The sequence below is a fragment of the Mugil cephalus genome, chromosome 1 (assembly GCF_022458985.1).
Source record: "Mugil cephalus isolate CIBA_MC_2020 chromosome 1, CIBA_Mcephalus_1.1, whole genome shotgun sequence".
In the NCBI taxonomy this organism is placed as follows: Eukaryota; Metazoa; Chordata; class Actinopteri; order Mugiliformes; family Mugilidae; genus Mugil; species Mugil cephalus.
In genome coordinates this window covers 16,358,244-16,375,444 of record NC_061770.1, presented here as the reverse complement: position 1 = coordinate 16,375,444, position 17,201 = coordinate 16,358,244, and the positions used below count along the sequence as shown (strand labels likewise).

Sequence of the window (17,201 nt, the reverse complement as noted above, 5' to 3'; positions counted from 1 at the left end):
GGAGTCAAGGAACTGACACCTAACCACCTCCCTCCCCTCTCCCGAGCACACAGATCTCGTGCTGTCCCTCTGCCCACGGCCGCAACGCCCATTCCACTGTCTCTCACCGGGTTATCAGTGCAGGAAGAGGCAGGGTGGTGCTTTCTGATGTGGCCCCACACATTAGACGATTCCTGCCTTCGGTATTTGTAGTTAAGGGTCGTTAGATAATCCTTTCGTCACTTGTTATGCGTTGAATTCAGGTGTGTGAAATAAAGCCACGCGAAAACGTGCACCCAAACACATTATGCCCCCAGGTTAAGCGCTCTTTGCTCTGCCTCGACGTGGCCTATGAAAAAGGGCTAAAGCTGAGGCGATGCTGCACCGAGGTGGACAATGGACCGAGAAGGGTGGAACTTCCTGGCAGCAGACAAGCAGGTCAAAGGTCAGATATGATGCTATACCTTGTTTCGCGAACTTTACTGGAAACATACTTTACACACGTTAGATTGTTCCCCTCAAGTTCTCTGCACAAGTGCAATAAACTGTGACACTAAAGGTTTGTCTGTTAAGACAAAAAAAAAAAAAAGAAATCCACGCCCTTCACCCAGAGTTGCCCCGCGAAACAAAGGCCTGTGCCAGCGTGTGAAGTGAGTGTGCCGTGAGTGTGCACACAGGATGGCGGGCAGCTACGGCAAACGGACAGTGTGTCCCGTTATCAGTTGATTAGCAAGCAAGTCTCGCCTTTTCCTGAGCGATTCTGCATTTGCGAGCGCAGAAAAGAGGGAATAACAGCCCCTAATGCACTTTGGCACGGACTTCAAACGGGCGACTGTCAGGAAAGCTAATCTGTGTCTTTTTCCCCCCTTCATTCTTATGTTTTGACAATAAAGATAGGCTATCTCGTCACATTACAAGCTGCCCGCTTCCCGCCTTGTCCCCGATATGTCCGACATCAGTCCTATAGAGTGTCTTATCCAATGGGACCGCTGGGACACTTTGATTGCACTACCATCGACCTTTCACTTCACGCTGGAGGGAAAGACTCTGATTTTGTGTTTTATCAACTTCATCCAAACTTAAGAGTGATATCTTGGGTCATTCCTGAGTGTTTTTACAATATACATTCACAAAAAAAGCAGCCATAAAAGAAAGAAAATCTAAAGGAACACTGGCACAAACGGTCTCCAAAGTGTAAAACAGTAGTTTCCAGTTCGACTTTGACAGGCCTCGATTAAAACCATATTATATCAGACGGCAGATTTCAGTTCACTTAACAATCATTCTTCTCAAGGAAAATCGTGGCTAATGGCTGTTAATTGCATCTCTTGAACCGTTTTTCTTGAACTGCTTCTGAATCTGAAAGTGACATTAGTGTGGGTTTACTCGAGCATCAATCACAACGCGCACAGAGACTCCGTCGCACATTCACCTTATAGCCGACTGATCTGTCACTTCCTCAGAAGGCAACCAACCTCCAGATGTGCAAGTAATGTTACGGCGACATTTGAGTTCATTTCCTCTCGGCGAAGGAAACGCGGCGCAAAACAAAACCTAAAGCAAATAAGCTTAATTAAAACATCCAACAAAACAAAACAAGAAATGCAAACAAAAATCAAGAGGGAGAAATTAATCAAGAGCTGGGGATTTTTTTGAACTGACTTCAGAAAAAAAAATAAAAATTAGGAGAGGAAATGAACAATGGGCAAGGAAAAGAAATAGAAGAAAGGAGGTGGGCGGTGTGGACGTGAAGGAGTGAGTGTGAGGCGCTTCTCCTGATTTGACTTTTTTTTTTTTTTTTAACATTTATCTGGGTTAGCATCAAAGTGGGGAAAGCGTGGGCTTCGGCTGTAGTGGCGTCGCGGCTGGACGTTGCTGACAGACAGGCCAAAATATGGCTTTCTTCTACTCCTGATTAAAGAAGTGCAACAAAAGGGTGGAGGGACGAAGAGGACAGACGCCCTTACCAGTAATGCGCACGCGCACGCACGCACGCACACACACACACACACACACACACACACACACACACACACACACACACACACACACACACACACACACACACACACACACACACACACACACACACACACACACACACACACACACCCCAGAGGCCACATCGGGTTGCCTGTGGGGTTGCTACAATTCAGAAAATGTAACAGCATCAAAGAAACGGCTTAAGTCACCTTGATGTGCACCCAAAACGGACACAATGTTAAAAACACAGACATTTTTATTGCTTTCGGCTCACAGCACAGTGAAACGATGATGTTTAGAAAAAAAAAAATAGTCAGAGCATTTCAAAAGTAAACATTAAACACGTTTTTTTTTAAAAAAAATCTTTGACAACTACTAATGATTATTTTGTCTCAGATGCATCACATTCAACAAAGTTCTACCGGATCGTTATGTGAAGTGTGGACCCCAATGTCTCCATAAATAATGATAAAAACTATACGAACTGTGAATGCTCAAAACATCTGAAGGAATATTCCCAGAGCGCTCCATGTGTAGTGCATATAATAACTAACCAGAGAGAGACAGACAGAGAGAGGAGAACCTTACACAACACAGAGCAGAGGCTGGTGTTGGATTTTAGAGACATCTGCTGGACAAACCAACAGCAAATAACCTGCTGATACAGCAGCAAAAAGCAAACGGTGACACAGGATCACCAACACAGGGTTGTGGAAATAATGCTGATATTATAGAATTCAAGTTATCATAACCTAAAAAGTAATAATAATATTAAAAAAATGACACTGGTAAGGACTGCAAGCCCCAGCAGTCACATTTACAGTTTAAAAATACCCTATTTACATATTTAAGCATTCACCCTAATGTCCAACCAACAAGGAATGATATGTAAAAATAATTCACAGAAAACGAGTAGAAAAGATACGGAAAATTAGAAAAAAAAAAGACTTTTGGTAAAGTAAAAACACAATGTGCTTTTACTTCTAAGATATTGCACTTCCCCCATACAATTTCTTAATGATTCACAGTTTGATTGACGTAAGGCAGACGTTCCTCCTAATGAGTGTTACATGGCATTCAAAGGTCTTGCATAAGACAATGTGTAAAGCTTTCCGTTTTTTTTTTTTGTTTTTATGTTTTGTAATTCCTGGCCTAGAGCCCCCCCTCAGCAAATTTACTGTCACACAAAAAAATAAATAACAACCCAGTTTTAAAAGAAACCTTCAGAGAAAATGTTCTTAATTCCAGTAAACTGAGACTATAACATCCACCTGTAATCCCCCGTCTAAACCTGCACAACCGCTAACTTAACACTGCTGCAGACTGGGCCACCGAGCACATGGAAACAGAGGATCCCCAATCTTAAAATAGTGGTACAGCCCTAGAGGAAAGCGTGGGGAGGCCACAAAGAAAGAGAGAGCACTCAATCGACCTGAAGGAGGAAGAGGAAATTATGTCACAGCGACAATGTAATATTTCAAAATAACTCTGCTGACTTTTAATTATGTCAACAGAGCAACAGTTATCCAAGGATCCTCTTTTTCTTTTTTTTCTTTTTTAAGGCGTCTGGTTTGCTGGGGGACTGTTGGGTTATGGTTCACTACGGCAGCACTGCCGACATGGCTTTAATCCCTTTTCCCCTCGTTCCAGTCATATCCACGACTCCCGATAGCGGCTTGTTCCATTACTCGTCTTTGCAGTCAGACAGCGGCACAAACCTTGACCCTGACATATTGGTGATTAAACACAGCATCCAGAAGGCTCCCAGTAGACACAGTGCAGACGGACTCGTCACCTTCTCCAGTCCACTCATACGGAGCGACTCAGCCTGTGTTCCAACTGGCAAACGGACTGAATTGCAAATGCCTTTAATGCAACAGGTACGCACTGGCTCACTTTGAAAATGTTAGGAAAGGCAGCGGTGAGGAAGATTAAGTCACTGGATTTTCGACAGTCCACTGGCCAGGAGGAGTCTGAAGGGGACGGTGGAGCGTGACACGGTTAAAGGCAGCCTGTGGAGACCTGCAAACAAAGCAAAACAATGGACTATAACGTCACACACAATCGCGAGGTGGAGCACCGATTTAACAGGAAAAATTGTGATTTAAGTGAAAAGAAAGTCTATTAATCACAGAACAAAAGTCTGCTGGGAGGCAAGGGGAAAGAGCAGGAGAGCTGCCATGGTGCAGAGATGCTATCTGTGCACTGAGGAAAGGGACTGCGTCCGTGTGTGTGTGTGTGTGTTTGGCGTGCCCACGCTACAGGAGCTTGTTTGTGTTGGGTGGAGGTTTATAGGGTGTGTGTGTGTGTGTGTGCTGCGAGGGGTCTAGGGCGGTGTGCCTGAAGGTCCCCAAGGGGACCTGACTCTCCTCTTGTCCCTTTACAATTTCCTGAAAGAATTGTATTCTTTCTATCTGAGGAAGAGAGACCAGCCCATAGGGAAATGGGGCCAGAGGTAGGGAAACTTATGACATAGCTATTTAAGTGCAATCAATTTCAGCCCAGCACAGTCCCACACACACAGACAGATGGATGTATAAATACAAAGTGCTTTCACTTTGTTTCATGAATTAAAAATGAAAGTAGACTGACCGAAGGCACGGATGAGCTCTCTCTGTACTGCCCAGGTGACCGTCTTTATCAGGGAGGCCGACGTGAGACCGGCGAACAGCATGTTGTACAGAAAGACCACGTAGAAGTTCCCGAGCCAGTTATACCGACCGAAGTCGCCCAGTAGATCGAAGCGGGTGATCCCTAACACAATGGAGCAGAAGCAAAAAAAAAAAAAAGTTCCACTTGTGAATGAAGTGCTGAAACAAGGCCTCCCCCTGCAGGTTCAGCATTCATGGCAAACAAACGCCCTCTCGTGGGCATAATTAAAACTGCAAGTAAATTGTTGATTCAGAAACATTTTAGAGATACTCCATAAATTCCACATTACACATTAATTATAAACATCATGTACTGTACAGTTATCTTTGTATGCTAATGTCAACAGAACAGAATTTGTTTTTGCAAAGATATAATATTAAATGTTTTCTATAATCTTTCATCTGTGTCTTTACAATCATAACTATTTCTTTTAGTGTTTAGCAATGATTACTTTTTTTTAAAATATGTATTCTTATTTTTAGTGTAGCCACAGTAAACAACTGTAAATACTTTCAAAAGTAGCCCTTATCTATAAAGAGGAAAAACAGTAATATGCAAAAACATTGCAACAACTTTTTTCTTTTCCTCCTTAGCCCAGTCTAAACGTGACACCACTAAATATTATGAGAACAGCTGGAGTTCCAACTAAAAGCATGACACATGTTAACAGGGCTGCACCTGATAAGTTATGTGTTTATTACCGTATAATCTGCAGATCAGTTACTCAGTACGTTCGGATTACTCATAACATACTAAAAAATAAAGCGAACTATATATAGTCTGGACACCGCTGTAGTTGTAGATAAATACTTCATTTATGCTGCTTTCTTACCAAGTGTGCGTGAAAAGACTGGCAGAGCGGAGCTCAGGATGAGCAGTGAAACACAGTTTGCAATTATCTGAAAGGAACAGAAATTTAGAGATTAGCATTCACAGTAAACACGGAGTCTGAGATGACATCGATGTTAAGGCTGGCTGACAGGTACCTGCGTCAGGTTAGTGTCTTGTGCACGAGGCAAGAGGCCAGTGAAGAGGGGAGAACTGTAGAAACCCACCACTGAAGACACCATTAGGTAGCTGGAATTCATGTTAAGGACAAACGGTGGAAAGAAGAGCGAAGACTTTGTGTGATTAATGTATGAATGTGTCAGATATCTTTTTTTAGTTAATGGGATGAAAGGATACAGGATAAGGACGACTTGAACTGCGGCGCCCAGGGAGCCGAACATGGAGAAGGAGGCCATCCCCAGGTGAGGGTCCTACAAACAGAACAACCATCAGCGTACATAGACAACCAGCTGTTACACATCATGGATAAGATGCTTCTCTTAAACTAAGTCCCCACCTCCATTCCTCTGGGCAAAGCTGCCTCATCCAGTAGCAACTCCAACACATTGAAACACACCATGAGTACACACATCACCTGCAGACATAAAAAAGCAAATATAACAAAACATCATTCTGTGCCTCTTCATATTAGATTAGCGTCAGCGGTTAGAGTGATAGTTATATGTGTACCGTCAGTGCGAGGAGCATAAGCATAGCTAGCGGATAGCCCAGGTTTCGCTGCCATGGGGATGCTTTCCTACGCATTTCTGTGGGGGGAAAAGGAAAGCGACAACAACAAGTGAGTGCACGGAGCCACATGACTGTACACGGTAATCACAGTGGAGAGTCCCAGCAGAGGGGACTGTCTTACCCAGGGCGACGCGCTTGCTCTGGACCGCTTGGTACTCTTTTTTCATAACCTCCATGTTCAGCTTATCCCAGCATGTGTTGCCACCTGCAATCAGACACGTGAGAGGCACAAAGTCAGGCCGTCGTCTTTCATCAGCAGGAGAGTGGCCGTGGTCTCCCACTTACATTTGAGTTTCCTGGAGAGAGTGTCTTCCTCAAATATGGTGCAGCTCAGAGTATCTTCAACATCTTCCAGCAGCTGAAGGGAACGCAATCCATCGGTCAATTAGGAAATTAAAATTCACAGCAAACAACTATTCATGAAGAGGCTACAACTAACAAATGCATCTCAAATGCACTTTATTTCTACACACACAGCATGCGATACACTAGTCAGCCACAACATTATGACCACTGACAGGAGAAATAAATAACATTGACCATCTTGTGACGATACAATGTTCTGCTGGGAAACATTTGGATCTGGTATTTGTGTGGATGTTGCCTAGATCATAGCAATGACACTCCTTGAGTGTCAAATGCAGCCTGACACAGGCACACACACAAAAAAGGTTTAGGTACAACTTAAAAAAAACATGAAGACCAGCAAAAGGTGTTGACCTGGCTCCAAATTTACTAGATCCCAAACTGATCAAGTATCTGTGGGATGATTCACAGAGTTCCCGACTAATAACACCCTGTTACCAGACATCACCCTCTCTGATGAGTCACAACTGTTTTGGAGGCACAAGGGAGGCCTACACAATATTAGGAAGGTGGTCATAATGTAATGCCTGATCAGTGTATGTACCAATTGTCATAATTTAATGCATTTTAAGCACTTAGTAAAATACACATTAGTATCACTCTACATTTCAACAGATGCTGTGGAAAGGTGCTTCTGATTGGATACAGAAAAGAAACACACCCAAACACTAGTTGGTGCTGTGTCTTTTTTTGCCACTTGGGTTCATTTTTTTGTTTCTACTTCCTGATTCACTTTCAACAATGGCGATTAAAACTTCTCAGAACACGCCAAGTCATACAAATGTCTGTATCTCCTAACTCCCTCAGTTAACCTTTCTGATTCTTTATTGATCCAAATCAATCAATTCGAAAACTGCAGACACGAAGAAGCAAATACTACAACAACCAAGCCGACCAATCACAGCCCATGCGCTCTGTGAGGTTACGTTTCTGGGAAAGTACATGACAGTTACGCAGTGAGGTCCACGCACTGTCAGCGTTAACACAGGAGCCTTTGCAACACTTTGGAAGCATAAATTACACATTATCTGTGTTTAGTAAGCTTATTTCCTGCTTTCACAATGATCTATTAGGTCAGGTGTGGGAACGCAGTACAACTTAAAAACTTGCATTGACGTCTGTAGCACTTAATATTGGAGATTTTTTGAAATGTGTTACCATTTTTCTCAAAGCCAAGCTGTACATAAGTTCGGCCTCACAGAGCTGCTAGCATGGCTGCAGAAGTTTAATCTTGTTTATTAATCCTAGACACTGAGCCTGTGACTCACCCGCGGTTTGACGAGCAGGCTGCCGGTTACACTGAACATTCGAGACAACCCAAAGGGAGTGCACACTGAGGACAGAAACACACAAACGGTGATAAGCGAGCTTCACATAACAAAGTTTACAGTTACTCCAGTAGTTGTGATGAAGATATACTGACGCAAAAGCAGCAGCACTCCAAACAGAGAGATACCCGAATACAGGTAGGGCAGGTAATACTCCCACAGGTCTGAAATTCAGAGAAGGAAAATATAAGCAACTACGTGGAAAACTGTAAAAATAGTTGTCGCTGTGGAACCTATGGGTTTAATGCAAGTGACTCACCATAGAGACTCTTCCGTGCGATGTTGTCATGGAGGAGGGCTGAAGCCACCCACACAATACCCAGCACAAGCAGAGCCAGCAGCAAGAGCAGCACAACTGCTTCATACACTCGTGCCATCACCCCCTGCACAACATAAAATAACATGTTCTGGTGTCAGCGGGGTCCGAACTTCACGTCTTAATATTAATCTTAATATGGAGCTGGCATCAGTGAGTCAGTGCCGAAACGCGTACCTTTTTGGACCCTGCAAACCCCTCGGACTCGGTGAAGAAATAAGCAAAGGGCATGAGGAAGACCAGGGATAAATTGGAGAATAGAAAAACTAGGTTCCACAAGCCTGACAAGAGAAGAAGACAGAATTTCCAAACATTAGTTTTCAGTGGAAACAATTTTCAGTGTTAAAATGTCAATGGGCGATTTGGGGAATGCTACTTTCAACCACTGTGAGGCAGAGCTCTGCCAAACCGTGCAGCGAAACAGGACTGGCCACACAGTCACATGTGCTGATCAGCAAGAATGTGCAACAATTATCTAAGGCATTAAAATAATGGGATACCATCGCACAGTTTGTCACATGAAACAACACAACATGCCTGGTTTGCTTCAGGGATTCCTAATTGTTTTCTCACATAAAACCCCCGCAAAACACTTAGAGCTACTAAAGTTGGACATGTGTGTGAAGTAAACATCAGCAGTTGATAAACAGCTTTTTTTTTTTTTTTTAAGATCCAAACTATGCACACTGGAAAGGTCATAGCTACTCTATCTATAATAATTATGTGTTTGGACACGCTCCTGTGTAGCATTGATTGTTTTGAGATTATCACCACTGATCTTTATTTAGCCTGTTCCTGTTTTAAACACTCTGTCCTCTGCTGCTTTCTACAGCTGTCAATACTATTAACTTTATTGTACAGTATGTACCGTGGATGAGGGATCCGTTGAGCCACTGCATGTAGTAGCTCTGTGGGAAGGTGAGCAGAACCTCGTTGGACAGAATTGAGATGGGTAGAAGGAGCACGGCACACACCGCGACGGACAGGGTGAACGTACACAGCCACAGCCTGGGAGAAAGGAGAAAGACAGTCTATGAGTGCTTGTGTCGGGCCCAACAAGGTGAAAGGACGAGGTGGCTGAGATTAAGGTAATAACTTAGCCTGCGTGTCGGGACAAAGGGCAGAGTAACATCACCCAGTTCCAAGCAACAGCCATATTAACACACAGGCGTGCGCACATGCAGCACGGCAATAAATACAGCCAAATGTTCTCAGGTCACCACACACGTCACACTGACATAGTGTCAGCTCAGTCATTCGCGGTGGAACTCGATGCGAGCGAGATCTGATCGCTGATGACCTGTTAATCATTAGAAGTTAATCATCACTTACGCAATTTTGTTGACGGTGGCATCTTCAATATCATCTGAAAGGGAGCAGAGACACAGGAGAGATTACATTTGTTATGTAAGAGACAAAACGTCTGCTGGTTTTCACATGTACATACAGTAATCTGACCACTGAAACAAGTGTGTATATTGTGTTTACGTAGATATATGCTCAGTGGCCAGTTCAGTAGGTATAATATAACGTCGTGTATTAAACCTTAGCTTCATTTCACATTAGTCAGTACAACACTATTGTGTTGTACTGACACATTTTTTTATTTTATTTTATTTTGCCAACCCAATTTTAGCGGCATCATAAACCACATCAGGGGTGTCAAACTCATCTTATTTCAGGGCCCACATTCAGCCCAATTTGATGTCAAGTGGGCCGGACCAGTAAAATAACAGAATAATAACCCATAAATAATGACAACTGCAGACTTTTTCCAGTTGTTTTAGTGCCAAGAATAACAAGTAAACCATGAGAGTGTTTGCATTTAACAAACTATCCTGTAACCTACTATAAAAAAAAACTATTTGGAACAATTCGGAGTTATTTTCATTGAAAAATCGCCTTCTTCTATGTCATTTTCACACTTTGCAAATTCACACTTCTGCCGTGACGCTTTAGGCCCACGGGCCGCATGTCTGACACCTGTGAACTACACCCTCTAAAATGACCATCATCTATGATCAACACCACAACCTTCATGAAGCTAATATCTCATGCAGCGCTGTTACTCTGGAATGCATTCGTGTCCCTAATGTTTTGGCGAGTGAGCGTACAGGAGGGTGGGAAGCTGTGATGCAAAGGAATCCATATGAGGCTGTAAAAAGCAAGCCAGTCTCGCTGACCTCAGAGAGGGGTGTGAATGGGGGACGAACATGTTTGGAACATTCTGTTCAAGGAAAATACTCAAGTAGAAATTAAACACACTTACGTACAAATACTGTACATAGTAGGGGAAAAAAAAAAAAAAAACTCCGTAGCATCATGCACCATGTTGGAGATTTCTACACTGAGCTGAGAGCATGATACTGTAATATCTTCCCATGTTGATACAGCTGTTTAATTATAAGGCCTGAGGCTGAACAAACCAGTTCTTGGGTCTTTCACATGAAACGACGCAAAAACAACAACACAGTGCGATGGTATTGCACAATCGCCGGAGGGTACAACTGTTCTGCTGTTGGTGGTGTATCCATGACTTTTTTACTACAGGGTTCTAACACATAACAGGTCTCCCCAGCTTAAAAAAAAAGAAAGAAAAAATAAGAAATGTCTCCAACGTTCCAGCCCAGCCCCAGAGGCCCAGCCAGTTGGACATCCTACATCTGTTTCCAATAGTGGCACATTATTGGATTTATTACGTAACTGTCAGCCCAGTCACGCTGCAGAACTTTACATTTTGTTTTTTAGCTTCAATAAAACGACAGCATCCGAAATAGCTGGTTGTTTGTAGGCTGCTAAATCTATCTGTCAAAAAAAGAAAAAAAGAAAAAAGAAACTCTAACCTAGTTTGATGACATTAGTCTTGGGTACTTTTTGAAAAGCTCTATTTTTGTCCAAGCAGAGCGGTCACTCCGTTTACCTTGTAGCAACATTCTTCGCCACCCTAATCCACAGACATACAGTACGTAAGCCCAAAGACGTGTTTGCATAATACACACAACGTCTTCTTCACCTCCCGGTCCAGACCCTGGAGTTGAAAACGGCTAACCTGCTCGTCTGTATGCACACGTATGCAAACATGCATTCGGCTTCTTTTATTTGCAGCAAATACTTATAAATTCTAACACTGTGTTCATAAAGTTTGTCATTTTATGTCTTGTATCTCTGAGCGGAATCCAAAAAAAAACAGAAATGTGCATAAATAGAGAAAACTGAAAAAACAACAAAACGAGTATTTACTCAAAATAAACAAGTTTCTAAACAGCACCTGTGCTCGCCTGAAAAGTGTTGCCTACACACTCTGTGGAAAGAAATTCCAAAACACAGATGTAATCAGTATGCTTGTCAACGCCGCTACTTCCCCTCCAGGCAATTCTCCGTAATCCTTTGATGGAGCCCTCTCTCACAGAGCGGTGTTTATGAGGTGCATCTATTCCTATCCAGGAAAATTTAACACTCACCTGTGACAAACTCTGCTGCCTTCTTAAAGTGGGTGAGGATGAGGTAGGACACCATGTAGAGGCATGTAAACAGGAGCACGCAGATCTGCAGAAAACACAGAAAAGACACTTGTTTGTAAATTGTCCACAGCGCAGACTGGGAATGTCATTATGGAATTTTACTTGTTCAAGTGTAAAACAGCCGTGTAACCTTGTAAACTGCCTTTCATGTTCTGTCGAGTACTGCTCATGAGTAATTTAATAAGGTTTTATTAGATCTGCTCAATTTTCTGCGCCGTGCTGTAACTATTTCTAGCGGTTTTTTTCACTTTCGTGGGGGGATGAAATGTGGAAAGGTGATCTACAGTGCTGTGAAAAAGAAGAAGAATTTCCCTCCTGGGAACAATAAAGATGAAGTGACTGACTCTGATTTTGGATATTCTGACAGGCTGTACAAGTCGGAGTAGATATGCAGCAGAGAAACACATTCCCTTTGCTCCAGCTAAGGGGGGCGGATGGAGACTGATGATTACCCCTTTATTCCAAGCGGAGTGAAAAGGGTGGCAGTGATAAATTAAGACGGATTAAGCGGAGCAAAAGAAGGGTTAATGCCAGAGAGTGGCAGCCCCCATACTGATCGCAAAGGTCACTGGCTGACATTATATTAAATCTAGCAACAAATTTAGGTTAAACCTCTATTCACTCTGCAATCTGTTGTCTGGCAAAGTGCCTGACATTACAACTCAATACATCTCTGTGTCAATGAAAAAGAAATATATAAATTAGACATTAATGAAAACGAACACATCTTTGTGACATTATATACCTCCTGAAATCCTCTCACTGTCGGTTCCCACAACATGTCTGCAAGCACCTACAACAACCAGTACTCAGACTCCCACCAGTGCTGCATATAACTCTACAATCTTGGCCAAACCGTGGATCATCACAATCTGTTTAATGAGCATAGCGCAATTAATGTGAACAACAGCGGCCGTTTTTCCAAAAGCAAAAACGAATAATGCAAAAAGTAAAAGCAGTAACTAAATGTTATTAGGGGACCAAAGCCGCCGTGTGACCAATTTCATGCCACCTTATTTAACCTGAGCACGGGCAACTCGACGCTGAATGAACCGATGTTGCAAGACCGCGAACGTCGACTAAAGCATTTCTGCGCGTGAGCTCAGAGGGAGCTCAGTATGTGTGGCAGGATTTAGCACATGTTTGTCCCAGAGGTAACAACAGCACCAAGTAAAACAGAGCGGCACTCTAGACAAATGTGACCAGCTCAGAGGAAGTGAAAAAACCTGTTTCTTAAAAAGATGCAAGTCCTTTTAAGTGAATAATAAAAACAACCAAAACGATAGAAAGAAGCAATGAGTTACTCGTAATATATCATATGGACATATGGTAAGGTTTGCTTGGTCGTCTCATGGGACCCCTGGTAGTAGAATCCTGCTGTTTGTCCTTCTGTTTCATTTCTAACATCTCTTTAACTAAAGCAGATTTGGAGCAAAATTCAAGTTTAGACAATGTAACGAGGCTGTTTTCTGACTTACATTGTCACACAAACGTGAAGCTTCATCTGTTGATTAGAAGTTAGTGGGAATGATCTGTAGTGACGTGCTATGCTAGCTGCATCCTCCAAAGAACAGCAACCAAAGAACACAACTAATTGTCTCGATCTGCAAAACTGTTCAAAAAAAATGCAGGCAATTTGGGCAAGGAGCTGGCTGTGGTTTATTCAACAATAGGAAAAGTAGGGAACAAAGGATTAACACTCGAGCAGTGGTGGGAACACGTGCTGACTGCCAGTGTCGGGAGCGGGCGGCACACAGCGGGCCACTGAGAGGAGACTTTGAAGGATTTCAGAGACATTTTTATGTTGAACGCAATGTCCCAGCAATGTTCAAACTAAGCCGCTGAAGTGTTTTCACATCTCATCTAACCCCTTGTGGTAAAGTCAAAGGAGCAGAAGGTAGGCAGCCTGGCGACTTGTCCTTGAAAACTGGACTCGCTCCAGTGGAGGAGAAAAAAAAAACAAAAAACAAAAAAAAAACGGTGGCATTTTACCAAGCATCTTGTCCAGTTTAGGCAAAGCACGTTGGCCTCCGCTTACAAGCAAGAATACAGATCAGCAGGATCTATTCAACAGCCTGTGATCCAACCATAAAAAGGAGGAAATCTCTTTTTGTATGTGTAAGTCTGTCAGCTTTTCACAATGCAAGTTCCATCATTGTGAGGAGCCAGGTGAGAGCTGCGTCACGTAAAAGGAGTTCATTTCTTTAACAGTGCGTCTTTGTCTTCCACGGCTCTTTGACATCGGGAGGCGTTGACGCACGGGCTATACAACAGCACAAATGCTATACGTTCCTCAAAAGAAGCTGCAGTCGCCCAGTTCCAACAGAAGTTGAGCAATTGTTCCGCCGCTTAGCCCGATTGTTCAGATGAGCGGCTCTCAAGAAAGGTGCACGTTTTAACACTGAATTAGTAAAATAATGCAGGGCATGGTCATCCTATCCCCAAAAAGAATGTGTTCGGTTAAAGTATGATGTGTATTTAACTGGAAAGCGTCTCCCATATCTGACGTTTCATCAACTCCAACTGCAGGTAATAAAGTCCTTAAATGAATGACATTAGTGACAATGTGATGTTTTAACATCAGCAAATTCATCCCTAGCAAATAAAAAAAGGTGGGGGGGTCGATTTGAGCTACAATAAAATACATGATCACCACGTCTCTCACTCCTTGGAAAGCTCTACCCTATGACAGACCATTAAACTTATTAGATGAATGCTAAACAACGTTTCTTGACTGCACATATAAATATGTGCTGATGCTGGATGACCCATTTCTCTACTGTTGTCTGCTACACATTGTTTTTTTTTTGAAAATCGCTCCAGGCTCAGGGTGCGGACTGTGGGAGTGTACACCTGGTTCTGCCACTTGCACAGTCTCACAGATACTGTTTCTTAAATCTCATACACCCGCCAAATCTTTTATATGGGAGGATTTATAGTGACCCATTCAATACACTGAATGAAATCAGGTTTATCCAGTTTGCATTGTCCATGCTATTTTTAATCCAAACAATCATTTAAATAGAATTTCTGAAGAGTTAGCGTAGACATTTGAGGAATTTAGCGCCAAGCGGCATGTTTTTAAGGTTTCCCAGAGTTCACTTCACATTAATGGCGCATTTCTGGGCCAGCAGAGCACAGAATCTCACGTTTCATCTGTGCCCATACAGTGTCTTTTAAACTGATCCTTTCTGTCCTCAGAGCGGTGAGAGACCATTGTGGACGAGCCTCGTCTTGCTCAGAGAGCAAAAACAAAAGCAAAGCACTGACGCAAAAGTTTACAGCATATATGGTTTTCAGTCCAATTATCAATATTTTCTTTCGAGGGATGCAGTAATCAGTCAGCTAGACCCTCTGTTGATTGATAGGAAGTGAAATCAATAACGACTTTCTTGTACTGCTTGTGCATCTGGGAACGGATTTCTGTATGTATCACCTACCCCTTTTTTTCCCATTTTATGTCACACAAGCTTACACCACATCTTCTTCACTTTAAAATAAGCCGACCGATGACAGGCTTGGCCTAAAGCCAGTTATTAACCAGAGGTGCAGGAGTAACTGAGAGGGAGCACTGTGGAGCGGTGGTAAGCTGGAGAGTTGAGGCGTGCGGCTAATAGCATTAGGTCTCTAGGTGAGAGGGACAATGTCAGAATAAGGGCATTAAAATAAATACAGGCACTTCATTTGTTCCTTGTTACAGCTGAAAAATATATTGTATGGCTGCTATTAAAGCACTATTTCCAGAGTGTGACATCTATTTTGATACCTCATGTGGGCGCACTAAAATGTCACTAACACATGTCATGTGCTAATATTGAACCCACGGCTGGAAAACACACAAAAAACGAGAAAGATGGAGAGCCTGTGGTTAACAAGTCAGTTTCAAAAACCATCTTACATTTCCGCAGATTATTTTGTTTTCCAGCAGAAATCTTGCACTTCTTGCAGTAGCAAAAAAAACTGAAAGTGTTATTAGTTCCCAGTGTGGTTTCGCTGATATTTAAGTAAATGTCGCCTATGGAAAAAAAGCATTTTGTCTACACGAGCTGGATAAATCTCACCATCTTTCCTCTTAGCCGCCACAGGGACTCAATCTCCCATAGGGACCTCTAATTTTCATAGTACTCTAACTAAAGCCATAAGCGGCTTGCACATATTTCTCATATGCAGTACAGTTTGGATGTCAGGAAAAAAAATAAGTTTTTCTACGTATTGAGAGTCAAACAAACTACAACAAAATGCGGGGGGGGGGTCAAAGGCAGTTTGACATTGTTCTTCATTGTATGCTGTGTCAGCAACCTGCCCACTCTCAGGAAATGAAGCCCCACTGAGGTCTGACTGTGCATTTTACAGGTCAAAGGTCAGTGCATATGTGCCCTGCTGTAACAGGACTGTCTCTTTTCTGTCAAGTCTGAAGTTCAGACTTCACCACAGGTTTCACACAAACAAACAAAAAAAAAAAAAAGAGGCAAGCACGAGGGAGAGGGAGCAGCAGATTTTTTTTAAGAAAAAAAAAACGTAACACGCCCATGCGTGCGTGCAAAAATTCAGGATTACACTTTAGCTATATATATTATATAACAAAAAAAAAAAAAAAAAAAGTTTGGGGTTCAGTTGTGAGACTTCACACAGATTCGAGTTGTGCAGTGGGTTTGTGGCACGACGAATAAACATTGAAACCTCAGTCGCCTCCTCGAAGAGATAAGGCAGCCTGTACTGTATTGTCTGCGGCGAAACCCCCCCTCCTCACATATGCATCTCTAATAAAGGAGTCCGGCGTTACTTACTATAGTCTCCCGGACGCGGTTGTGGAAAAGTTGCTCTCTAACCGACACGTCGTCCGTTTCCATCCTCCGGTAACATACCAGTATCCTCAGGCTTTAAAAGCGCCGAGCGGAAGAGTTAAAAGCAAGTTAAAAGGGTGGGCATCTTGTCGGGAGAATGGCGTTGGTGTGTAGCTTTTGTAGCTAAGCACACGCACAGACACGGAAAGAGACAGCGAGAGCTCTTCTGGTTTTGACCTGCAGCCGCTAGTGAGCTGAGCTGAGCTCCGGAGAAAGCCGAGCTAGGAGGGGTCGTCGGGGAGGGGGGGGGCGGGGCCAAGCAGAGGAGGAAGCTAGATGGCAATCAGCATTGTAATTAACAGCTCAGTTCCAACGTCAATCAGACCAATTAAAATGTTCTCAATGGGTGCACACCCACGTTTTTACATCGATCCGCCAGAACATTAAAACCACTGGCACGTGAAGTGACTAACACTGGCCGTTTTGTGACAGTACAACACAGTGCTCTGCTGGAAAACTTTTGGAACTGGCGCTGATGTGGATGTAACCTAGACATGTACCAGCCGCCTAGATAAGACCAGGCACCCCCCACCCCACACAGCGATGACGCTCTTTGGTGGCAGCACCCATCCCCCAAGCAGGATGCAGCCTGACACACATACAAAAACGGATTAGGAACAATTAAAAAAAAAAC

The 17,201-nt window shown here is 43.1% G+C and overlaps 1 protein-coding gene across 1 annotated transcript; it reads right to left on the bottom strand.

Annotated features, from left to right (window-relative positions):
• Window positions 1–2,200: 2,200 nt before the first annotated feature.
• On the bottom strand, window positions 2,201–16,777 carry lmbr1l (limb development membrane protein 1-like). Its single transcript, XM_047605665.1, has 17 exons — window positions 16,511–16,777; window positions 11,664–11,748; window positions 9,535–9,568; window positions 9,071–9,210; window positions 8,380–8,483; window positions 8,146–8,269; window positions 7,982–8,050; window positions 7,827–7,891; window positions 6,478–6,550; window positions 6,314–6,397; window positions 6,133–6,209; window positions 5,960–6,037; window positions 5,800–5,873; window positions 5,601–5,691; window positions 5,447–5,513; window positions 4,555–4,716; window positions 2,201–3,984 (listed from the first exon to the last, which is right to left on the bottom strand). Exons 1-17 carry the CDS (start codon window positions 16,571–16,573, stop codon window positions 3,899–3,901), a joined length of 1,476 nt encoding a protein of 491 aa, XP_047461621.1. The 5' UTR covers window positions 16,574–16,777; the 3' UTR covers window positions 2,201–3,898.
• Between the last annotated feature and the right edge of the window lie 424 nt (window positions 16,778–17,201).

What these genes read in the sequence shown, in the direction of transcription:
- lmbr1l (XM_047605665.1), bottom strand. Translation starts at nt 16,573, where the DNA reads ATGGAAACGGACGACGTGTCGGTTAGAGAGCAACTTTTCCACAACCGC. An exon ending in ACCGCGTCCGGGAGACTATA is followed by an intron (nt 11,749 to 16,510) that starts GTAAGTAACGCC and finishes TGTTTTCTGCAG; the next exon opens with ATCTGCGTGCTCCTGTTTAC. An exon ending in TCTCTCCAGGAAACTCAAAT is followed by an intron (nt 6,398 to 6,477) that starts GTAAGTGGGAGA and finishes GTCTGATTGCAG; the next exon opens with GTGGCAACACATGCTGGGAT.